The sequence below is a fragment of the Ascaphus truei genome, chromosome 3, assembly GCF_040206685.1.
Source record: "Ascaphus truei isolate aAscTru1 chromosome 3, aAscTru1.hap1, whole genome shotgun sequence".
NCBI lineage: Eukaryota > Metazoa > Chordata > Amphibia > Anura > Ascaphidae > Ascaphus > Ascaphus truei.
In genome coordinates, this window is record NC_134485.1 from 242,874,769 (window position 1) to 242,900,647 (window position 25,879).

General features: G+C 43.5%; 1 protein-coding gene across 3 annotated transcripts in view; it reads left to right on the top strand.

The window, feature by feature from the left end:
* Positions 1-25,879, top strand: part of AFF3 (ALF transcription elongation factor 3) — a 508,712-nt gene that overhangs the window by 96,322 nt on the left and 386,511 nt on the right. For 2 of the 3 annotated variants that reach the window (XM_075590476.1, XM_075590475.1), the window contains exons 2-3: positions 7,851-7,971; positions 21,103-21,918. In XM_075590476.1, the coding sequence (XP_075446591.1) occupies positions 21,364-21,918 (555 nt within the window). In that variant the 5' untranslated portion in view covers positions 7,851-7,971; positions 21,103-21,363. Of the gene's footprint in view, positions 1-7,552; positions 7,792-7,850; positions 7,972-21,102; positions 21,919-25,879 lie in introns of those variants that run through there. The other variant, XM_075590473.1, reaches the window with a different exon arrangement.

A 25,879-nucleotide genomic window follows, 5' to 3' on the forward strand; every position in this document is an offset into this window, starting at 1 on the left:
TCATTTTCCCCTTCCCAAGTAAGTGTCTATATTTCCATTTGTTATTTGTCCAACATTGTGTGTCCACTTGTCTTTTAAGGAATAAAATCTCTTTATTATATCACAGTCGTATTCAATTCAACCCAGATGATTTGGTGTATATTATAACCCTGTGGCTACCGTGACACACCCTCTCTATCCAGCTTTTAAGATCACCTTAAAACACACATGCTTAATGAAGCATATGAGTAGCACCGTGGCTCATACAGTACTTTACACCTCCTACATAAACCTTGACCCCTTGCTGACGCACTTACCAGAACCCCTCCTACTGTCTCTGTATATTCTTCCTACCTACCAATTAGATTGTAATCTCTTCAGAGCAGGGATTTATTTCCGTTAATGTTACTTTTATGTCTGAAGCACTTCTTCCCATTATGTGTTATTTGTATTATTTGTTATGTATATGATTGGCACGTGTATTACTGCTATGAAGCGCTGTGTACATTAATGGCGCTATATAAATAAAGACATACATACATACATACACACACACACACACACACACACACACACACACACACACACACACACACACACACACACACACAGCATTCCTGCCTATAAAAAAAAACTTTTTTTATTTGGTGTTTTTACTTAATTTAAACCAGGTCTCATGGTGCTTTTTTTTTTTCAGCTTCGGGAAAACCATGGTTCCCAAAATTCTTATTGGTCTATTAAATGGTGTTGGTGTTCCCTTCTGGAGAAACACTATGGACTGCCAAATCTCATTTGATCTACTGGCCAATAGGAAGCCACAACATCATGGGTTGTGGCTACCTGTCGGTTGACAGCTGAGGCCATGTTGGATTCTCTAGGAAGTAAGCCAACACGTATAACTATTTATATTGGAAACTGGGAGATACATGGAGTGGAAAATAACACAGTTCAGCCCCGGGAGACCCCTAGTTTCATTTATGTAAAACAATTTGTATAAAATGTCTTATCTCATGTGCCAAGAATCGAAAAGTCCTGCAAATTCAAAAATTATGTGATTTTGGTCTGTTTAATATCACAACAGCAGCTTTATGTGATTCATTTCTCAATTATGTTAGTACATTTATTAAATCTACAGCAAATGTGTTTGAGATGAGAGAACATAGCACAAGTATTATTATCAATTCTAAGCACAAGGTTTATGGAAATGTGTGTAGGAATGTCGGTATACAGTATGCACAGTACTGTTGTCAAAGAGCTCAGTTGCATCATACCCAGCACAGCATATACCATACAAGCCAGCCAGGTGTGAAGCATTGGTAATTCCCTTCACTTTTAAAAAGGTGCCACGAGCAGAAGTTTACAAACTTATGCTGCAAGAAGAAAAGTGAAATGTAACTGGACATCTTGGAGGTGGGAAGTAATTTATCATATGTAAGATGAAAAGCTGCAGGAGTAAACATCCATCTCGTCTCGGGCCAATGTCCTAGATTGATGTCTGCTCCGCACTTCTACCTGGAGGGAAACTCTTTAAAGTAGCATGCTATGTACTTTATGTGTCCTAGAGTTTGTCAAGTTACTGTTTTTTTTTTTTTTTGGTACTCAGCTACATCTTTATATTCAATCTCTGTGGCAGCTGTAAATCTGAGTAATTGCTTTACCCTGAGGTGTCTCTATTTATAAATTGAAAAACACATATACTCACACACACTGCAATTCCAAATTATCCACTGTTGTATAGAATATGAAAGCCTTTTCGTTTTTTTTCCCCAGCTAACAGATTTCCTGTGTAGCATTTTATTGATCACATTACTAGTTCATCAGCATCTGACACCATGTTCTAAGTGCACAGAAGGTTTAACTTTCATTAGGGAAAGCATTTCACTGTCAGAAATGCAACACTTTCATCTGTAAAAGCTCGCTATAATCCATTAGCACTTCAATCAATCATCATTTTTTATGGAGTTGAAAATTTAACTGGCACCAATAAATTGGCCAGTACAGAAGATAAAACTATTAAGGAAATAGTAAACAAAACAAAAATGTGAATGGTAATATAGTTCCACTGCTTACTAAATCGGCGTGTGTGGTCCTAGATGTGGTAGTATTTAAAAGGGATAATTAAAGCATTTACATGATAAATAAGTTAGCTTGTCTACAAAATAAAATTGCATCACTTTGTAGTTTTGCTTAATAAAATTGAAACACTTAAATTGGACCTTTCACACTAGTTTGCCATGTATTTAAATAATAACACTACATTAAACTACAGTGGATACCGTGGAAATTACTTATAAAAAAGGAATAACTTCAGTCCTGAATAATTTTAGAATGAAAAGCAATTGACAGTGTCACAGTATGTGATTATTTGAATGTTTCATGACGTGTGGTATTACATCAGTGATTCGATATGATACATATAGATCCATATGTACTATTGGTGCTAAACCATAGAAGTGAACGGACTGCTTTGTAAATATGAGCACTACTGTGTGTATATGGAGTTCTTGGCTCGCCTAGTAGCCTTTGTTATTGTCCAAGTGTCCTGCTTTTCCTAGTCTGCGATATTGATTGGTTGAAAACAAAATGTCAGCTTTGTTGAACTGAAATACCTGTATTTTTTCCATTACCTGCTTGCTGATGATTGCCCTTGTATGAATAGAAGACATTAATTTGTGAACTGTTCCTTGTAAAGTGTGTTGTTCTGTGGTTGTGAAGGCACAGCATAGAGACCTGAGGTGGAGCTACAGTATGAACACAACGGAGATATCCCAGACCCCAGTTTCAAAGTGTGGTAATGGCTACATAATGATGAATTTTTTTATATGTTGATAAAGGAGACATATATCACAGTCATTCACTTGTATATTTTATATATATTATGGCATATTTGTTGATTAAATACTTTATTGTTTTTGCTTTTAAGAGTACAGTAGGAGTTTGAGCTGTAGCTCAGAGATTCAATTTGTTCTCAACACCTAGCTGTAACCCATCTAAAAGAGTGCAACCAAAGGGTATCCTGTGTGTCTCACTGATTAGGGAAACATTTAGGTGTTTTAATGTCTATCTATATCCCCTTTGCACCTCAGTATCTCTACACCATTGATTAATAGGTTGAGCAGTAGGACAATTGTCTGTCTTGATAAAGGAGACCACCCTCAGTGTCTGGGGGTAATATTTACCATAACCAATGGTTACCTTGCTTTTCAGGAACCTGCAGAGGTGCCACTAACAAGTAGGATAAACGAATTATGAATGACGGTCACTAGTCAATTGACAGAAATCTGACGTCCAGAACTGACATCACAGCGTCAATGTTTTGCTTCTCTTAGAAAGTGCTGTAATAGTGTGAAACACATCAGACATTGTGTGGATACCATGATGCTGTGACGTCATTTCTGGATGTTGGTTTTCTGTCGCTCTTCACCCTGCATTCCTTTGTTTTTATAAAGGAGGTCATTACACTCTGCTCATATTACTCGACCGGCATTTGACACAGTGGACCACCCTCTTCTCCTCCACATTCTCCATACTCTAGGTATTCGGAACAAAGCTCTATCCTGGATCTCATCCTACCTCTCCCATCGTACTTTCAGTGTCTCTTCTGCTAACACCTCCTCCTCCTCTATTGATCTCTCTGTGGGGGTACCCCAGGGCTCTGTCCTGGGACCTCTTCTCTTTTCTCTGTACACACTCTCTCTAGGTGACCTAATAACATGTTTTGGGTTTAATTATCACCTCTATGCCGACGACACACAAATATACTTTTCAACACCTGTCCTTACACCTGCTGTACAAACCAAAGTTTCTGAATGTCTCTCTGCTATATCCTCCTGGATGGCCCTCCGCCGCCTTAAACTCAACATGGCTAAAACAGAGCTCCTCATACTTCCTCCCAAACCTGGCCCTACTACCTCCTTCCACATTACTGTTGGAACTACAATCATTCACCCAGTAGCCCAAGCACGCTGCCTAGGGGTCACACTCGACTCCTCTCTCACATTCACCCCTCACATTCAAAACATTTTTAAAACTTGTCGCTTTTTCCTCCGCAATATAACAAAGATACGCCCTTTCCTCTGTTGCTCGACTGCTAAAACTCTGACTCAGGCCCTCATTCTCTCCCGTCTTGATTACTGTAACCTCCTGCTGTCCGGCCTTCCTGCCTCTCACCTGTCTCCCCTACAATCTATCCTAAACGCTGCTGCCAGAATCACTCTACTCTTTCCTAGATCTGTCTCAGCATCTCCCCTCATGAAATCCCTCTCCTGGCTTCCGATCAAATCCCGCATCTCACATTCCATTCTTCTCCTCACTTTTAAAGCTTTACACTCTTCTGCCCCTCCTTACATCTCATCCCTAATTTCTCGTTATGCACCATCCAGACTCTTGCGTTCTTCTCAAGGATGTCTTCTTTCTACCCCCTTTGTATCTAAAGCCCTCTCCCGCCTTAAACCTTTCTCACTTTCTGCCCCACACCTCTGGAATGCCCTTCCCCTCAGTACCCGACTAGCACCCTCTCTATCCACCTTTAAGACCCACCTTAAGACACACTTGCTTAAAGAAGCATATGAATAGCACTGTGGATATTCTGAACACGATACATAAAGCTTGGCCCCCTGCAGACGCACTTACCAGAACTCCCTCCTACTGTCTCTGTACGTTCTACCTACCAATTAGACTGTAAGCTCCTCGGGGCAGGGACTCCTCTTCCGAAATGTTACTTTTATGTCTAAAGCACTTATTCCCATGATCTGTTATTTATATTATCTGTTATTTATTTGATTACCCCATGTATTACTACTGTGAAGCGCTATGTACATTAATGGCGCTATATAAATAAAGACATACAATACAATACAATACTATGGTCTCCATTATCAGAATATTCAAATAATAAATATTTAAAAGGGGAGAGTTGCCGCCTTCACTCTGCTTGTTGCAGATGTCTACCCAAGACGAGAAGTATTTAGCTGCTGAGAATTCATTTTAATTAAATACATTTTTAGGACTTCAATTTAGTTGAAGTCAGAAAAACGTATATGCCCCCTACGTTACCCCAATTTCTTACAGCCTTTCTGGTGATGCATGCACCATAAATTTTACTCTTTTAAATGCCGGACAGTGAAACCATTGCAGATTAGACATTATGCTAATTTGATTTTGTCACACTTGATCTACTGTGTAACAAATCAAAGTAATACATTTTCTGTGACTGTCTGTATCTTAATCAAATAGAGAAGTACATAAAAGGTCTGGCTGTCGTATTCTACTTAAACAAGTGGTATAAATTATTATGTAAATTTCACATTCACATAGAAGTATAACTGGTCAATTGATATTTTTATTAATTGATTTAAAGCTTAATCTTAACTATAAAACCATAAGTATACTCCATAACCATGGGAATAAATGCATAAAACATCTAGTATTGATAATTCACTCCAACCACGAAAGTTTCCTCTACGTAAGTTAGTGAAGGTTTAGCCATTATAAATAAAATATAAAATAAAAAGTTACAAGACTTGACAATAACAAACTGCTATAAGCAAATACTTCCTAGCTGCCTCCTATTTATGGCTGAGCCAAGTTGAGATGGGATCACAGCACGCTGCATCCCTCAAAATACGTTTGGGTCGAATTGATCAAAAGCGTCTTTTAGCCCATTGTTTCCTTTTAGTGTGATAGTTGCGTCAAATATAAGAAAGATTCTTAGATGTCAGAATATTATTCCACTTTAAGCTCAGATATTTATTGACTCGGGATAATGGGAGAAAAATTGTGTGATATATCTTATTACAGCATGGGCATATTCCTCCCTACGGTACCTTTTCTTACTGGCATGCCACAAGTTGCAAGTAGGTGCACATGAGCAAAATTGGAGCAGTGTACATTGATACATTGACATAGGATGATACTGCACATGTATTTTTAAATGTTGTTTACGGAATATGTTGCAGAGGTCACCTACAGCATAAATTTTAAATTTGTATCCAGAGACAATCTCTGATACATTTGGCTTTTTATATGCCAGTGTTTCTGGTTCCTTTTGGGAAATCAATTAGGCTACAATCCAAACCTCACTTCCACGGGCCAATAGGAAGCTGCAATGTCATCAGAGCATGACATGGCAGCTTCCTATTGGATGATCCCGGCAGCCATCTTTGATTTCCCTTTTATTTTACGGCACATGAAAAGGGAAATACTGTATACAGTGGTGGATTTTTAAAAAAAATGCTGCCCTTAGGCACTTATCTGGTGCCGCCTTCATCCGCCAGCACCACACGTCCCGTTGCCATAGCAACGCAGTGTGATGTCATGTCCCCCACGCATGTGCGAGCGAAGCTTGCCAGCCGATAGTGCACGCTGCCCCCAAATTTGTCCACCTTAGGCCCAGGCCTATTGGGAAATCCGCCCCTGACTATAATCAAGTACTGTACAGTTCCAGGGGACCTCCCGGTACTGATTCTGCAAAAAGAATACATTCAGAAATTGTTCCTTTTTTTTATTAGTCACAGGAAACAATGTGCCAAGGTTCCTCTACTCCAGACAGTTCTTTTTCAGCCAGCAAATGATTTCTGATGCTGTTTAATTAATATTGTTAAGTGCTCATAGAATTAGGATTTCATGCACCATAATAGGCCAGTTTTACTTTACATCCTTCACTGCCACATTGATGTGTAACAAATTGCAAAACAGTGCTTTGGAGTCCCACCTAGGAATAATGGGGTTAAGAACTTGAAGGGAATGTTAATCATTTTTCTTATACTGTATGTATGAAGTAAACATTGGGAATGAGTAGATTGAAGATGTCAGCTATATTGCATTTGCATTTCCAGGTGACATGCAAAAAGATCATTGCATTTATCAGAGTGCATCAAAAATAAATCACTTTTTCAATACATAAATCACGTGCTATTCCTCTTATTGCTGTTGCCTCTACTTGGATAACATCCACATTTCCTTCTTTTGTGATCACAATCACTCAGATGTGCAGCGACACAATTCAATCCCCATGCATTTTTCATGTTCAGAAGTTGCGCTCATGTCAAATCAGTCAGAAAAAGGAATTGATTAGAGAGTAGTTTGACAAGTTGGCTGATTAACAGGGATCAGAATACAAAGCGTGGCTGTAAAAAATCCAGTGCAGAGCATCGTTGTAACAGCTCTTCAGGGAATGAGCTAATAAAAGATTCACCACATAAACATGGAAAAACAGCAGCTCCACGCAGAGGAAATTTCATCAGGCAAAATCTGTTCATAATTTCCGTTAGTACAATCTTGTAATCTTTGGCGGCCTCAAGATTTTGAGTCGTTTTGTTTGGTCAATTATGGTCATGTAAATGTTGCTGTGCATTTGCAGCACTGCGCATCTTTTGATTGTTATATATGGACATAACTGCATTGTTTGCTAGTTAGCTCTTGCATGTAAAACATAGGTTAAAATGCTATGAAGCTTCTTGTTGCAAATGGGTCAATATATACTCAGCAGTCATTGAGACCCCCTCCCTGTTACTATCAGAGATTGGCTCAGCATTTTGACTGAACTATAATCTCTAAATGACCCTCAATGTTTCTTCGATTCTACCTCTGTCACATTACCACCAGGGGAGACTTCAGAACATGCTGATCCTGTCTAATGATTCTTTTGTTTTGTTTTTTTGTTCCAGAAAAATGCAATTATGTTCTGTGTGCAAAGAAAACACGGGCACAGCCAGAGACCAGAGCTTGCACTGTCTGCTAGGACTGGCATTAATCAGATTTGTGTTCTTGTTATCTGTGCCATTTGTCTGTCAAGCAGACTCCTTCACTGAGGTTTGTGCTGTTGTATTTTCTGCTAAAGTTGGTTTGTTACTTTGTGTTTCTTCTGACAGCGGGTACGATCAGGACAAAAATGTGCTGCGGAGAAACGAGTGGGAAAGGAGGACTCAAGAAGTACAGCACTGCGAGGATACCTTTCAGACTAATTACCCACTCTTTAGCGAGCCATATAAGGTAACAGAACGCCTAAATCAGTCTGTAGCAACCATCTCCAGGATTATACATATAAATGAACCCCCTTGCAAGCAATGCATTGCTGGTCTCTCTGGCCACAAGAGGGTTAACAAGCTTGAAATGAAACATATTGCTGTTTCAGTCAGGTGTTAGTCAGAGAGTTAGTCAGAGAGTTAGTCAGCGAGTTAGTCAGAGTGTTAGTCAGAGAGTTAGTCAGAGTGTTAGTCAGAGAGTTAGTCAGAGAGTTAGTCAGCGAGTTAGTCAGAGTGTTAGTCAGAGTGTTAGTCAGAGTGTTAGTCAGAGTGTTAGTCAGAGTGTTTGTCAGAGTGTTTGTCAGAGTGTTTGTCAGAGTGTTAGTCAGAGTGTTAGTCAGAGTGTTAGTCAGAGTGTTAGTCAGAGTGTTAGTCAGAGTGTTAGTCAGAGTGTTAGTCAGAGTGTTTGTCAGAGAGTTTGTCAGAGAGTTAGTCAGAGTGTTAGGCCTCGTTCAGGGTGCAGGCTTCGGAGGGAGGGCGTGCTGCCGTGCGATCTGCCGTGGGACACAAAGTATTCAAATTGAATACTGGTTGTCAGGGTAGCAGCTGCCCTGTCTCCGAAGCCAGGAGTTGACGCTGGCTACAGTTTCAATAAACGAAAAAATCGTTTTTTGAAGCTGCAGCAGCGTCACTGTGACCTAGGCAGCCAATGAAATCATTCTTGAGAATGATTTCATGACTGCAACTTGGATCCCTAACCTGCCGTCTGTAGCCCCGCCCCCTCCTCAACTCCTGAAACAGTCTGCTGGGGATGAACACACATCGCCCAGCAAACTGCCGCCCTCCCGAACGCCCTCCCTCCAACTCCTGTCTCTGGCACCCTGAACGAGGCCTTAGGGCCTCATGCAGAGAGCAGCGCTATTAGCAATCTCGCCATTTTCCGGCGAAAATCGCGCTAAAAACAGCGAGGTAGGAAAAAAGCGCCATTTTTTTTTTCTATTTGAAAATCTCGCCGCGCGGCTGGCGAGAAACTACATCTCGCCAGTCTGAAAAATATCCAAATTCAGAAAGGCGCGCTCGCCATCTAGCGGCTGTTTTTGGCGCGATTTTCTTCAATTTTCTCCGCCAACTAAAGTTGGCAAGAAGCAGGAGCTCGCCGGCTATAGGGGAAAAAAAATGCGCGATTTTTTTTCTCCCTTTCAGCTGCGCGCATCTCCTCATTTACAATTCTCCACATGCAGTAATGCTAAAAATAGCGGATTTCGCCCATTTCTGCATATGGAGAATAAAACTCTCCATTAAAGCTACTTTTTCTTAAACTCTCCAATTTATTCTAGCGCTGCTCTCTGCATAGGCCCCTTAGTCAGAGAGTTAGTCAGAGTGTTAGTCAGAGTGTTAGTCAGAGAGTTAGTCAGAGTGTTAGTCAGAGAGTTAGTCAGAGTGTTAGTCAGAGAGTTAGTCAGAGTGTTAGTCAGAGTGTTAGTCAGAGTGTTAGTCAGAGTGTTAGAGTGTTAGTCAGAGTGTTAGTCAGAGAGTTAGTCAGAGTGTTAGTCAGAGAGTTAGTCAGAGAGTTAGTCAGAGTGTTAGTCAGAGAGTTAGTCAGAGAGTTAGTCAGAGAGTTAGTCAGAGTGTTAGTCAGAGAGTTAGTCAGAGAGTTAGTCAGAGAGTTAGTCAGAGAGTTAGTCAGAGAGTTAGTCAGAGAGTTAGTCAGAGTGTTAGTCAGAGAGTTAGTCAGAGAGTTAGTCAGAGAGTTAGTCAGAGAGTTAGTCAGAGAGTTAGTCAGAGAGTTAGTCAGAGAGTTAGTCAGAGTGTTAGTCAGAGAGTTAGTCAGAGAGTTAGTCAGAGAGTTAGTCAGAGTGTTAGTCAGTGATTCCCGGTGTTGCCGCTGCGCGACTGCCAGGCTGGTGGCGCATGCAGCTGAGATCCCGAGTCTGCGGTGAGCTGGCGGGGGGAGGGGCACGGCCATGATGTCACCCTAATTGGCTAATTGGCTGAACCACCGGGGGCGTGGTCAGTGCTCCGTCACAAGTTGTGAGCACAGATTTCCTGTCTTCAGAGAAATCTAGTCACGCAACGCAGCGGGCAAGGTGGGTAGCGGGCCCGGCCCCATTGAGGGGCGGCTCTTGTCCGTGCTGCGGGGACCTAGCCTTAGTCATAGTGTAGGGAGTTTAACAAATCATGTTGATATATAAGAAAACAGAAAATATACTTAAATTCTTCCTATGGCACAATATATTGTACACTTCACAAGACCAATATAGTTACTAGAGCAGTCTAATATTTTACAGCTTTCTCTTTATACACGGTTGCACTGTGACACCGATTTGTGATTGTTATTATTTATCTGTTGTTATAGATGGTAGCTACAGTCGGTTATGTTATGAAAAGACAAGAGTAGATGAGTATTTAAAATTTATTGTTGCTCTATTGAGAAGAAATAAGGGCTTCAATAATAGAGGACACCTTTGTTCAGGGATTAGATTTTGATTACTTTATGCTTTTGCTTGGGTCACAGAGTACTGCCTTGAAGCATTTATTTATTTCTGCCCAATTACAACTGGACTAACAACATCAGTCTAATTCATGATTGTTTTATCATCATTTGTATCAGTAAAGCAGTAAAGGGAATTGTAATATGGTAACACAAATAAAAATCCACTTGTGAACACATTCACATTATCTCTTAGCATACAATGCTTCCACTGCAGCCAGGTGATCAGGGTAATGACATGAAAATGAGAACACATTGTCACCTTTTGCTTCTAATCTATTTTAACATGGAGTCCTATAAGATTATGCATGCCGCTTTACACAGCTTTTCAGCAGACCCTGGGTTAAAGATAATATGGTAAAATAAATTGAGATAGAGAAAAACAAGAAAAACAAAGAGGCAGAATGGCGCACTGAGAGATACAGTATTTAATAAACCAAAGGGGTGAAAGATAAAATACAATAGGCACACAATGCAATAAAACCGCTAAAAGATAGGAAGGAGGAGTGAGAGATACTGAACCGGGAAACTCTAAGCGGAAGCCACAGAAGGGTCCGGACCCAATCTACGTAGCGAGCAGTAATCAGCAGAGAGACCCGCGTTCTCCAACACAGCCTCCGCCGGAATCAGAGTCCGCAGGGGCAGCTTCACGTGACACTCTACGCGTTTCGCACGTAGTGCTTCGTCAGGAGGACACGTGATAGCTCTGCCCGTGGAGATTAAATAACAGACAGCCGCCAGTAAACGCCTCAGTGAGGGGCGTAACTGATTCAATACCAGCAGCAGAGAGTCAGTGGGTTGACTGTATTTGTGGACTAAACCAGTTATCTTACTTTATAAAAAATGTTTGAACTTATTACTGCCAATTATATGTGAATGTACAATTTTAAAGAAAATATGCATTTAATCTGATGAACTTTTAGAGGCATGAAGTATTAAATATTGAAATTTCATAAACAACACGATCTTTTTCATATGTAACCTATCGTGTATGTTATTAAAAACACTTACCATCAAGCTAAACTTGAGTTCTTTTGCAACCTCTATTTTAGAGGAGATTTTCACTAATGTACACATGCTCCACCTCATTACTTCATGTTACATGGTGGTTGACATGTCCATTGGTCTCCAAAACGTGCATGACATTATTGCCAGATATTATACAATGGTTTAGCTTTACAGTGCCCTTAAGCTCGTTCTGCAGGGGGTGACCAGGCTGACCGCTCCAACGGAGCAGCAAGCCAGATCCAAATACAAGTCCCTTTCCACTTCCTTTTCCTGGCATATGGGGCCTGATGCTGTCATGTAATCACTTCTGGAGCAATCACATGACACAGAAGGGCCAGAGGTCCGGTGGCACTTCAGACACAGGACAGTTATGGCTTATTGTATCTGATTCTCTAAGTGTTTTCTTCTGTTTTTAATGTCCCACGTGTTTAACCCTAGTTTTGCTGTACGCTGTGTAATGCAGTAACACACTCGGGGTGATACTTACTAAGCAGTACTATCTCATAACACCTTCAGTACGTTTGGTAAATATGGCCCTTTTTGGCCCACACGAGTGAATGGGCTGTTTTTAGGTGTCTTCTGCCACATTATGAAATAGTACTTAAATATGGCCCTGAATGTGCTCAATTGAATACGATTGCCCAGAATCACTGCCTGCAGTTCAACCACTGTATGAGTTGAGACAATTGAATGAACCAGGTGTTGCAGATATGAAGAAGACATAGAAATGCACTCATGAGTTTCCTATCTTTTCTGTTACATGTACAATGGTACAGTGTACAGTAAATAAAAATACCACATGTAGTGCATGTCTATATCTTTATTACTGTATGTCATCTTTCTTACCAGAAAGTATTATAAATGCAGATCCAAATACTAAACAAACATATAACCTAATGGAATAATGACCTCAGCTCTGTGTTGGAAGTCACCCACATGTTCTTTCTGTTCATAAATGCGTGGAGGAATTCTTTTAAGCAGCACTGCAAAGCTCGGAATGACTTGAGAGGAAAATTTGTTGACATTCACAATTACATTAAAAATAGAATATATCAAAGAAAGAGCGAAAAATGTAAGATAATTGTAAAGGTACATATGCAGGTGCAGGTTCACTGCAGAATATGCAAGTTCAATTGCTCAATGGAACACTCTGTTGTCTCAGTTGCACATCTGACACTTTTGACATAATCCCATTAACAAAAGAACATTTCTAATGAGAAGAAAAAAGTTAGTGCATTTAATTTCATGTTTAAAATGCAGAGGTAAATTATTCTTAGTGTACTGTACAGTAAGAGTTTCTGTAAAATGACCTGTACACAGAGTATGCTTAAAGTGAATCCACAAATTCTTATTAGAAAATCGCACGTGATAGGTGTTATATAAAAGAAAAAAATATATAATTTTCTTGTGTAACGGGTACTCTCTCTAGTCTGACCCACCCAATCTCATATTGGCCCGTGTGATCTAACCAGCCCCCATTACATGGTCGTGTCTGGTGGTGCACCTGTAGGCAACAGGACTCCTGAGTCTCCCGCATGATGGTATTCGGGGATTGTCAATCCAGACAGGCAGCTGAGGTAGTGTGTGCGAGTCCTACCTATATCACGTGCAGCGCCTCCACCTCATCAGGATCTATGCGTCCGCAGGGAGATGGTCCTGATGAGGAACTCCTTCTTGGTGGTGCCTTCCACTGGAGAGTAACTTCACACTCACACAGTGGGGGTATCTTTGAACAGGGCATCTTTATTGTTGATGTATGGGCAAGCTGCCCTTCACAGCCAGCTATCTCAGCCGCCCATAGTTCTCTGCTGTCCCTTTGCCAGGTACGCCCTCCCAATGGAGTGGGATCCCCTCTCCCCGTAGGGAGATCACCCCTGTGCCAGGTCCCTGGACACAGTGTGGCTCTTATCAGCTTAGATGTAGAAATGGACCACTAGTTACTGCACTAGTGGATCCTTCCTTCCCAACAACACAGCAACCAACTAACTTTGGGCAGTGCTGTGCCTTATATACTTCAGGAGCTGTCCCAACTCTGATGTCACTAACTGTGGACTCCGAGCTTGTAGCCACTCCCACCCATACATAGGGCACCTCACCAGGGTATGAGGGCAAACCTCCATGATTACTGCTGGCATCCCTGTAACTTACCAGGTTTACTGCCAGCAGAGGAGACAACTGCAGACCATTTTACATGCATGGCTACAACCTCCCCCTGGTGAATCCCCACCGTCCCGGCTGGGACCTAAATTTGGTGTACCTTTTTCCAGGAAGCACTGTAAAATGAAACACATAATTAATCAAACAACATTCTTGTTTCATAATTATCAACAGTATAACGCTCACTGACCAGCAGAGGGCGCTCAAGGTTAGAAACAGACCTCACTATTCTGTCTACCTAATAATAGTGGCGAGGATCTGGTTTCTTCACCTCCCTTCCTGCCATGTCGGTCACGGTGATGCTATATTCCCGGGGCAAGCCACTCTCGGGTCTATATACAGCCTTGTGCATATATATGCTGCGCCTGATGCTCCATACTCGCACTAGCTGAGAGATCCTCTCTTCTGCTCTGCGCCCAGTAATTTTACCCCCTTTATTGATCATGTACAACTTTATGTCTTCTCTGAGCCACCTATCCCTGTGATCCTCTATCTCCTGCATGAGGGGTTCGGGGACATAGGGGTACTCTAGCCCATGTGAGTTTTTATACTTAGCCACAATGGCCCTTTCTGCTCGACTGGCCCTTATCAGCTTAGTATTTCCCGCTCTCCCGGGCAGCACCCATGACAGGGGTTCGTCCGGTTCCACCAGATCCTCAAGCCCACTGGGCCCCAATGGCTCTATTAGCCCTCGACTAATATTGTACCATCGGACTTGTATGGCTTGCAACCGCTCCTCCTCGTAAATTCTCCCTTGGCCCACCAATAGTCCACCACTCCATTTCGTTCCAAAATGAACCGGGTCCTATCTAACCAGGCTTCGTATCCCTCAAATAAGGGGGCCCACCACCGGGTCTCCCTAATCTCTTCCTGAGCTGACTCTACTGACTCCCCCTCTTCTAGCTCCCCCCAGGAGGACACTCCGGAGGTCCCGGTAGACCGTGACTGCGATCCCACCCTCTTGGCCTACTTTCTAGGGTGACACTTACGACACTCAGGCCATCACTAGACGCGGACACTTGCCGCGAATACCCTCCACCCACCGAACCATCATCAGATGTACCACAGTCCAAGCCCCCCTCAGTCCGTTCCTCCGACGTGACCCGGGAACCCCCTGACATCCCTAAGCTCGAAGTGGACCCAAAAGAAAAGGTGGCTGTGGCTGGGGCTTTAACTAGGGCCTTGGGTCTGACTAGGGCTGGCGTTTGGGCATAGGGCCGGACAGTAGGTATCCGAGGGGCTTTGGCCCGCTCTTCACCGCTACCTGGTCCGGTGCCACCACATGGGCTCTCCGCTTCTCCGGTCTCACTGCTCCTCAGCTTCCGCGTCGATCGCCCACTCCTCTTCAACTTCGGCGATCGGCTGACACTGCTCGAACGAAGAGGCGCTGTCATCTCCCCGTCAGGTCCGCTCTGCCCACCGGAAACGACATCCTGACACGCACGTGTCTCGTCGCCATCTTGGGTTGGGTCCCCAAGGAAGACCTCTTCCTCCATGACTACATCCGGCAACGTCTTTTTCCGCTGTGGCACCGCTTGGGCCTTACACCGTCCTTCCTCCACCGTTGCCACCCTCGGAACCTGGTAATAGCAGGGGCTTTGCTTACCGCTCCGTGGTGTTGGGGTGGATCTGCCGCCATCGGAACCGCTGGTCACCACGGCCGTGGGACTTCGCCTCTCGGGCTGCCACTGCACGGGCGACACTCTGCTCCGCTCACTTCTGACACAGGTGAGTGGCACTGGTTTAACCGTACTGCTGCTGGTGTTCCCCAGTGGTCGGGCCGTCAACGCAATAGGCCGGGCGGTGTCCTCTTCCGAGGACTCCAACTTCGCGTTAGGCTGAGGAATTCCGCTCGGTGATCGACGGTGAGCCCCCTTTTTATCACCGCGTCCGTGGTCAGTTTTCTCGTCTGGCTCGGATTTGATAGCCGTGCCCGATCCCCTTTCTCCGGAATCAGCAGACTCCCTCCAGAGCGCACTGGGAAGTTCCACAGCCAGCATGGCAATATCTTCCGTGGTCTCCACTGCCTGGACCGGTACGAATGTCGGCATTGGCCACAGGTACTGCAGGCCACATTGTGCACATTGCGCCATAGAGCTCACAGCACCGCCCAGCAGTCGACACTGCAGGCACAGGCATGCCACTGTCTCCATACCCGCTACTCGTAATATCAGGAAGCCTCCTGGGGCCGAGTAGGGATGGGTAGATATCGGTGACCCTTCTTTGGATTTGCAGGCCATAGTCACTAGAGGAGACACTCTCACTAGTGGTCTATTCAGCTTACTGGCTCCTCACAACTGAAGTGCAGGGGCTGGTTTGCCAACCCCTTCCCCAGCTAATTCCATCCGTATCCGCCACAACCGGAAACCACTCCCCCTGGTGGAAACTGGAGGGAGGTTCCTCGATTTAGTCTCATGACCCAGCACAGGGGCTGAGTTAGTCATTGTCCATGTGGGCGCGGCTCCAGCTTTCGCGCCATACTCCCCATCAGGGTGGGGTTTTCCCGTTGGCGCCACTCCCGGCCAACTCTCTGCAAGTTGAGCATTTGCAACATTTTCTGCAACTGGCCCACGCGGTTTCCCCGGGAAGCGGGAACCGCCATCTTGGTTTGAAATGTCACTCTGGTTATCGAATGAGGTAGCTTTTAACTGTTTGTACGTCGAATGACAATCCAGTCCATTACGTTCCTCATAACTCATGACAATGTCCTCTTCACTGTCCTCAGGGTTACTACCCCAAGGTCCTAGGCAGGACCAACACGGTGCAATCACCGCTTTCGCACCATTCCATAACAGGCTCACAAAAGTCTCTTCTGTAGCTTGTTCATCCAAGAGGCTCACACAAGTCTCCTCTGTAGCTTGCCCTTCTCTCACACACATGCCATGTGCGCTCTCTCCTTCAGCCTCCGGTCGCCATCTTGGACCTTCCGCACCGCGCGGATCCTCCATTCTTGCGATCGCCATTGGGCTATTGTATATTATTTTATTGTTCATGATGCTCCTCTCTGCGGGGCAGCTGCCACACCGATACAATAAAAATGCCTTGTGCACCACCTTGTGTACCTAATGTAGATCTTACTCGTGTTTGCACTACCTCAGGCTAGGCTCACTCGCTCGGTGTCTGCTGTATCTCCTTCCTCCCAGTCTGTGCTCCCTATGGTAAGTGGTCTAGAATGGACTAGAGTACTCTGGCTCTTCCATGCAGTACTTGGGCGTCTACCTACTGTTGGCTAGTCTAGCGCAGACCCTCTCCAGGATTCCTGAACTACCAGTTTATCCCTTTAGGCATCCTACATCTAGCACTACCTCAAGGGACTCGGACAGCTATAGCCCGGCTCCAGCCCCACTGAACTCCTTGCAGGATCCCAGGTTGTCTGTGCGGCCGGCAGCTCCAGCAGCTCCCCTGACTACCCCTGGCTCCATCCCACGCAGCACAAAGTGGCAGCAGACACTCTCCCTGTTTCCCAGTGTGCCTAGCAAAAGCCTGTCCTGTTGACAGGTATCTCTGCAGCGCCTCCAACTGTAACGGGTACTCCCTCTAGTCTGATCCACCCAATCTCATATTGGCCCGTGTGGTCTAACCAGCCCCCATTACATGGTCGTGTCTGGTGGTGCACCTGTAGGCAACAGGACTCCTGAGTCTCCCGCATGATGGTATTCGGGGATTGTCAATCCAGACAGGCAGTTGAGGTAGTGTGTGCCAGTCCTACCTATATCACATGCAGCTCCTCCACCTCATCAGGATCTCTGCGTCCGCAGGGAGATGGTCCTGATGAGGAACTCCTTCTTGGTGGTGCCTTCCACTGGAGAGTAACTTCACACTCACACAGTGGGGGTATCTTTGAACAGGGCATCTTTATTGTTGATGTATGGGCAAGCTGCCCTTCACAGCCAGCTATCTCAGCCGCCCATAGTTCTCTGCTGTCCCTTTGCAGGTACGTCCTCCCAATGGAGTGGGATCCCCTCTCCCCATAGGGAGATCACCCCTGTGCCAAGTCCCTGGACACAGTGTGGCTCTTATCAGCTTTGATGTAGAAATGGACCACTAGTTACTACACTAGTGGATCCTTCCTTCCCAACAACTCAGCAACACAGCAACCAACTAACTTTGGGCAGTGCTGTGCCTTATATACTTCAGGAGCTGTCCCAACTCTGATGTCACCAATTGTGGACTCAGAGCTTGTAGCCACTTCCACCCATACATAGGGCACCTCACCAGGGCATGAGGGCAAACCTCCATGATTACTGCTGGCATCCCTGTAACTTACCAGGTTTACTGCCAGCAGGGGAGACAACTGCAGACCATTTTACATGCATGGCTACACTTGGCACAATTGTTTTTAATTCTTCTGTGAAAAAAAAGAACAAACAATATTAGCCTTTTACAGCAAGTACAGTACATCTTGCCTAGAAACTGAAGTCTGCTTTAAATTGCAGTTTTGCATAATAAAAACTCACAGGGAACAGACATGCGCTACCTAAGAAGAAGGTCATGTTGACCTATTTTTAAGTACTTACAATCTGTTAGAAATAGTTCACGTTGCACTAATGGGCATGCAAGAAGTCTAAGTACCCGTTGTCTAGTCTGATAAGGTAGAAACTGAAGCTGCCTTGTTTTCCTATTTGCGCTGAGTGCCAGAAACACAATCTCACTGGCTGCCTCATTTATTTTCTTTAGGAAATCTTATTAATATTAGAGGCTTGTATTAAGCGTATCCAGACATATCCTGTTTTGGAGCAGAGACCTCAGCTCTGTCTCAGGCCTCTGCGTGTCATCTTTTTTTTCTGTCTAATTTTCTACACATAGTTGGCAAAATGTACTGGAACCTTTGCAGGATCAACCTTCATTTTAAGAGGAAAATGTGTTATATAGGACGGGGTGAGCAAACTTTTTATGCTGAGCCCCCCTTTTCATCCATGAAATTTCTCGGGCCCCCACTGCCTGATGTAATCAAAATCACATGACGTCAGCGCACGTGAGCTGGTTCAGCCAATGAGGGCGAACCAGCTTTGTGACGCCCCCGCCACGCGTCTACAAAAAAAGTATGTATAACAAATGACATCGCTTAAAAATAAATATTATGATATTTGTCTAATAGCGTCCCCATTTATGCTGTATTATTAATCTCTCTCCCCGCCACATAAGGACCTCTCTCCCCTCTTTCACAGTCTCACACTCCTCTCCCAGTCTCTCCCTCTCCCAGTATTTCTCACTCCCCCTCCAGTGTCTCTCTATCCCTCCCCTCAGTGTCTCTCTCCCTCCCCCCACTCTCTCTTTCTCCCTCCCCCTAGTGTCTCTCTCAGTCCCTGTGTCTCCCTCCCTCCTCCAGTGTCTCTCTCACTCTCCCTCCCCCCAGTGTCTCTCTCTCTCTCCCTCCAGCCATTGTGTGTCTCTCCCTCCCGCCAGTCTCTCTCCCTCCCGCCATTGTGTCTCCCTCATCCCCATGTCTTTCACCGCCCCTCCCCATGTCATACTGTCACACCCCCTCCCCATGTCACACTGTCACACCCCCTCCCCATGTCAGACTGTCATACTCTCACCCCCCTCCCCATGTCAGTCACACTCTCACCCCCCTCCCCATGTCACACTTCACCTCCCCACACTGACCCCCCTCCCCATGTCACTCTCTCACCCCTCCACACTCACCCCCCTCCCCATGTCACACTCACCCCCCACACTCTCACCCCCCTCCCCATGTCAGTCACACTCTCACCCCCCTCCCCATGTCACACTCACACTCTCACCCCCCCATCCCATGTCACACTGTCACACTCTCACCCCCCACACACTCTCAACCCCCATATTCTCACCCCCCACACACTCACCCCCTCCCCATGTCACAATCTCACTCTCACCCCCCTCCCCATGTCACACTGTCACACTCAGTCTCACCCCCTCCCTATGTCACACTCACACTCTCACCCCCCTCCCATGTCACACTCACTCTCATCCCCCCTCCCCATGTCACACTCTCACACCCCCACACTCTCACCCCCACCACACTCTCACCCCCCCACACACACTCTCACCCCCCTTCCCATGTCACGCTCTCACACTCACACCCCCTCCCCATGTCACGCTCACTCTCACCCCCCCTCCCCATGTCACACTTTCACACTGTCTCTCTTTCATCCCCACTCCCCATGTCACACTGTCACTTTCACCCCCACTCCACATGTCACACTCTCAACCCTACCCCCCATGTCACTCACACACACTCACCCCCCCTCCCAATGTTCCACTCACACCCCCTCCCCATGTCACACTCTGACACTCTGATCGGATCACGCTGCATGCAAGAAGGAAGAACTGTCGGAGCTGTGTAGCACAGCGTCACCTAATGGCTGAAAGAGAAATTGCAGCTACCAACTCCGCCACTGCCTGCACCCCCTCTAAACAATCTTGCGCCCCCCAGGGGGCGCACCCCCCAGTTTGCGCACCACTGGTATAGGACATGGAAACATTTACTTAGAGTGGAGCTCATCAGCCATAGGAAGTAGCACAGGGTAATATTTTGTATCTGTTTCTTGATACCTACAGTAGGATAGATTTGTTTATATGTAAGGCTTGCTATGACTTTGTAAACTTCATATGCTTACAGGTATTTTAGAGGAAGTTTCAGGGTTTGATTCCTTACAAAATCTCTTTAATTGAAAATAGCTCAAAGCTTCAAAATTGAATGTATCTATATCACTGTTTTTATATATGCAGAATATTTCTTATGTAACTGTATAATTACAAATGTAGTAAATGTCGTGTTTTGCTCTCCCATACAATGGCAATGGTAAACCTGCCTTTTATACTAAACATTTAAAGCTATTGCGATTAACTTAATTTATGTTAAATCAATAATGTGTACATCAAATCCAGTTTTGTACTAAGCCATAATCATTCAGTTATATATATATATATATATATTTATATATATTTTTATATATATATATATATAAATATATATATATATATATATATATATATATAATGGCATCTTAAAGTAGAAATTAACGCTACAAGATATTACAAATAAATACCTAGTGTACAACTTATTAAAAATATAGTGCTTGTTTTTGGGTGAAATTGTTAGTCCCAATAAAATGAAAATATTGTATAGTGGTACTCATCATGTCTGTAAAACTGCTATTGTACTGCACAAAGTTCTTCCTTTATAGTTATGATATGACAGAAAATACAATTAGGAGAACATCAGGACTCCTGCAGTATTGATTTTGTTATGAGCTTATCATTGCTTTTTAGTAGAAACTGCATCATTTTCTCTATTAATGTTTGGAAATGGTGCTGGGAATTAGGGCGAGTGTGGGTATTTTGAATAATCACCCACCAGTCATTTTTTGGAGATGCACAAGAATGTTTGTTGTGTTTATGTTCTTTGAATTAAAAAAAATCTTTATTTGTTTAGAAACATCCAGCAAAATCTAATGTTGCTTATCTTGTAGAACATCTGATGGTCTTACTTCACCTTGTTTGTCAATTTTGTTTTTCCAGACTAGCAAAGGGGATGAGCTTTCCAGTCGTATCCAGAGTACATTAGGAAACTATGATGAAATTAAGGACTTGTTGACTGATCGATCCAACCAGAGTCATCTTGTTGGCATTCCGAAAACTGACGCGCTGCAGATTCCTGTAGGGAAGACTGGTGACCATTACCTTCAACAATTCAGAGAAGCCCATTATTCCTTGTGTAGCACTGTGCAACCAGGAACCACACCGGCTACTGTGCCTGTGCAGCTGAACAAAGGCGCCACCATGAACTGGCAGGAACCTGGACTTGCTGCAGAGGGACAGGAAAAGATAAGCAAGGCTGGTCAAAGAATGCTTGAGTCTCCCAGTAGTGACTTTAAAACTGGACCCCAAAAACTTGTTACGGAAAAAACTAAAAGCTATCCTCTAAGCCTTGCCTCCTCCACATCCTCCTCCACTGATACTCAACAACATGTGTTGAACTGTACAGTAGAAGATGCTCTCAACAGACAGAAGCAAAGTTCAAAGCTGAATGGCAGCCTAGCATTAGGTATTTCTATCAAAGAGAGACCTTGCAACAAAAAAAACAACAGTGCCCACTGTGTGCAAAACTTCCCAGCCGCACTTGCCTCAAAGTTGAATGCAGTTCAACAAAAACCAACAGCGTATGTACGTCCAATGGATGGTCAGGATCAGGCACCAAATGAGTCTCCAAAGCTAAAGTCATCAACTGAGAATAACATCCTCTTCCCTTTATGCAGAGGACTATCTAATAAAACTGATTCCATCAGGATCCAGACTGATAAAATAGATCCATTTTCAGATCCAAACCAAGACGAGGTATGTATATGGTTTTTATTATCCAAGCATCTTGGTGTTTGTGCTTTGTTGCAAAGTTATGGCCTGCAGATGCATTTTTTTGTATTTCCTATATTTGGCACTGTATAGGATCCTGTTTTAATTTTGTTAGGAGCTATTAATGCAATTATTAAAATGTTAATTTCCATTTAAGTGAATTGAAATAATCGCAGAAATGTCTTCTCATAATATTGAAAAGGAGGGTTCCAACTTTATTCGTAATCACACACAAGCACAATAACTTGGTAACAAAATGAGGAATTCTGAGTACATTGCTCTAAAAACTAATCTGCTTCATCATTCCAAAACAATTGACATGTTCACCACAAGGATCTAGTGAGGATAGTGCATTGAATGCAATTAAGAATGTTATTAGTTGTAGTATAGCAAGAACGGGCAATTTTAAGACACAGATTTACAACTAGAAATTAGGGGATTGAGTAATTTCCTTAATTTTTATATTTTCACTGTGAGTCAAAATATTATCTTGGCATCATTTTTAGAGTTTATTTTTAATGGCAGTTGAAATCACAGTCAGGTCTGGACTTACGTCTAACTTCCAGAGCTCACTGGGCAAAGAGAAAATTTAAACTGGAAGCATATATGGCATAAGCCTCATTCTGTATGCTGTTGGTTCCCCGTGCTGGAGAATTTTTCTGCAGCATAAGGAAGCTGCTTTATAACATGTTGAATAGGGGGCACAGAGTTTGTCTGATCCTCAGGCTCCCTGGTATTTGTGCTTAGGTAATATCATCTTTGTGTGAATGAGGTTTTTTTGGGGGCTGTCTACAACCCAATAGCCAAGGTTACAGTGCTTGCAGTATTCTATTAGATACACCAAATGTATAAAGATTCTGTAAATGCTTAAAAAGGACAGAAAAATTCTGGTAGGCCTATGCTGTTAAAGCAGGAATTGATTTAAATGTCAGTAACTTGAAATACAAATCAAAAATAAAGATATGATTGGGAGAAAGCATGCATTATATTTTCAATTTAGCTCTAAGTGCATTTTGGAGGGACTTGATTATTTAAATGAACACTTCATCCATTTGAAAAGAACTCAGCATTTCCTTAGCATCCTTAGCATGAACAAGTGGTTTCACAGCACATGGAACACGAGAATAGAATATTTATCTATTATGTACTCATTAAATATGCGAAGCTGCTTCCCTGCACTGGAGAAGATTTCCATCCCATTAAAGCTGCAGACCAAGCAATATCCCACATGTGCATTTTTAAAATAAATCAGTTCTGTACTATTAGAAAATACGTGTAGCATTTTTAAAAAAACAACTCTGAATTACATTTTTAATGTATTATAATGTAACAGGCATTTTTTTTGTTTCTATAGCAACTATTTACAAAGTCACATCACCTTCCTCTTCTGAAACAAGCTCTGGCACACCCCTTTTTGAGTCCTGCCCTCTCTCTAGCAGTACACCAATTATATCACAGGAGAATGGATCGATTGGCAACTTAGCTAATTACTTAAGTAGATAGTCCCAAAGGAAAAACAGGAGCACAGCTTGCCAAATGAACTGATAGAAGCAGGATTCAAAAATAAAATTTTATTAGCTTAAAAACAAGTACATGGATAGTCCTGGCAGGTACTCTGATGCGTTTCACACACAGGCCGCTAATTACTTATAATTGTGTGGATTGTATTGATGCACATATTAAAAGGGGGAAATAAACATGTCAGCTTGGACTACTGCTTTAATTGATTGGAAGTGATCTTTGCTACAGGACTTACAAGTGGTTTCACAGCATCTAGGGCCTTCAATATGCTGTGAATCGGATTTCCTGGGCTGGAGAAGGTTTTAGTCTCACTCATTATAACATATATGTATTTTTAATGTCAGTGTCTCAAGCTACTTTTCTCTGAATTTGCCCTGCTTGTGTCAGTGAGGAATTAGGTGACGCCAAAGTGTCTACACAGTATTTTGTGATTAGAGAATTTAATGGGCCCTGATATAATAATGGGATGTACAGTATAATAATGGGATGTACAGTATCAATTTCAGTTTCTCATTCTATCATTGTTTCCCTTTTCTCTTTTTGACATTTTGATCGGTCAAAGAAACTTTACCCAAATGTATCAACTCAAAGACCATTTTCTTGGATGCACATGCAACATGATAGGAGTGTGTTGATACTGTATCTAATACGACTAGTACAAAAAAGAACTTGTATATGCTGTAGCCCCTATACATACTCATATAAGTTTAGCATTTTTTCTAAAAGGTTGGCCTTTGCTATTGTCTTGTACCAGTGAGTAATTGTTTCCCATGGGCAGAAGAGCCCGGGTCCTTATGGACGCTAAAAGGCTCGATCCAAATTTCATTTCCTCCACATTGTTTATTTTTTTCCCCAAAAAATTTCCCCCGCCCCCGTCCCAGATCCGTCCTGATAATGTGGCTCTTTGAAGAGTGGCTGTGGCCCCTCCAGCGGTCGGGGTGCCCTCCGCGAGGCTCGACAAAGGTAAGCGTTAGGGCACAGACACTGACATGGCACTGAATGTAATCTCACATAATGTTAAAGGCTTTTTTGGTCCTCAAAAGAGGAGAGTGGCTTTTACAGATTATAAGAGGAAGATGGCAGATGTGGTGATGCTGCAGGAGACGCATTTTAGTTAAGAAAAACTCTCCAAAATATTTTGACAAAAATTTCAGGAATTACTTTATCTCATCAGTCAATTGCAAGAAGAGAAGTGTAGCAATTCTATTTCATAGCAGATGCCCCTTTGCAGTGGAAATGATCAAGAGAGATAAGGAAGGGAGTTTCTTAATTCTAGTGGGTTCTATTCAGGGTCAAAAGTTAACACTGGCAAATGTCTACGTGCCCTGTGAAAATGACCCAGAGTTTTTTTACGACTTTCTTTAGTGTCCTGAAAAAAATATCTATTGGATATGTGATCCTGGGGGGGGGACTTTAATAAGGGGCTGGACCTTGGCTTAGATACTGCTGCGACACACTTTATTCGAGCAAATACCCAGTATGTACCTGGCAGATACCTGGAATGCGCCGCTCCTCACCTCAGACAAGCCCCGTTGCGTTTGCCTTCCCAGCCATGGTTCATGCCTGGCTGACGAGCGGCTGATCTGTTAAATGATAATGATTAGGATTTAATAGGCTGCAATGCTTCGCGTGTCTACCAGATGGCATAAATTCATGAATTGTAATGCAGTATATATATATATACTGTGCAGTATTGCAGCAAGCGGGAATAAAATGCTTCAATCCCTGCCTGGAAAATAACGCAATGCACTCGGGCAGAAAACAGTCACAAACCTCAATACACCCGAGTATACCCGAATTCGTGGGACTAGCCGAGCTCGAATAAAGTGTGTCGCCAGTGTAGATCGGAGCAATCACGTCGAGCAAGAAAGGAGGGGGTTAGCAACTTTGGTTAAGGGTTTAAAGGACACCCAGTTAGTGGATATATGGAGGGAGCTACACCCGGGCGAGAGGGGTTACACCTTTTTGTCCCACCCTCACACAAGCTACAGTAGAATAGATTACTTCTTTGTGTCTAGTAGATTGGTTCCAAGGATCTCCTCAGCGAGGATCATTGATATTTCATGGTCAGATCACGCACCAATAGAGTTACGGTGATCTCAAATGAACCTAGTCTGGCAGGGAACGAATTGGAAATTGAATGAGTCCCTTCTGAAGATTCCGGAAGTCTTTGAAACGGTGAGCTTGATGATAGGCCAATTTTTTGGAATCAATGAGGGTAGCGTTGATTCCCAGATGACTTTGTGGTGGGCCCATAAGGCAACTCCCAGGGGGTCACTTATGCGTATTGTGGCAGGTCGCAAAACAACTAGAGACGCAAAAATACTACAGCTACAGAACAACTAAAACTCAAAGACCTGGCGGATATGCACAAACAAGATGGTAAACCTGATACCCTAAAATCCCTGAGAGATGCTAGAACTGA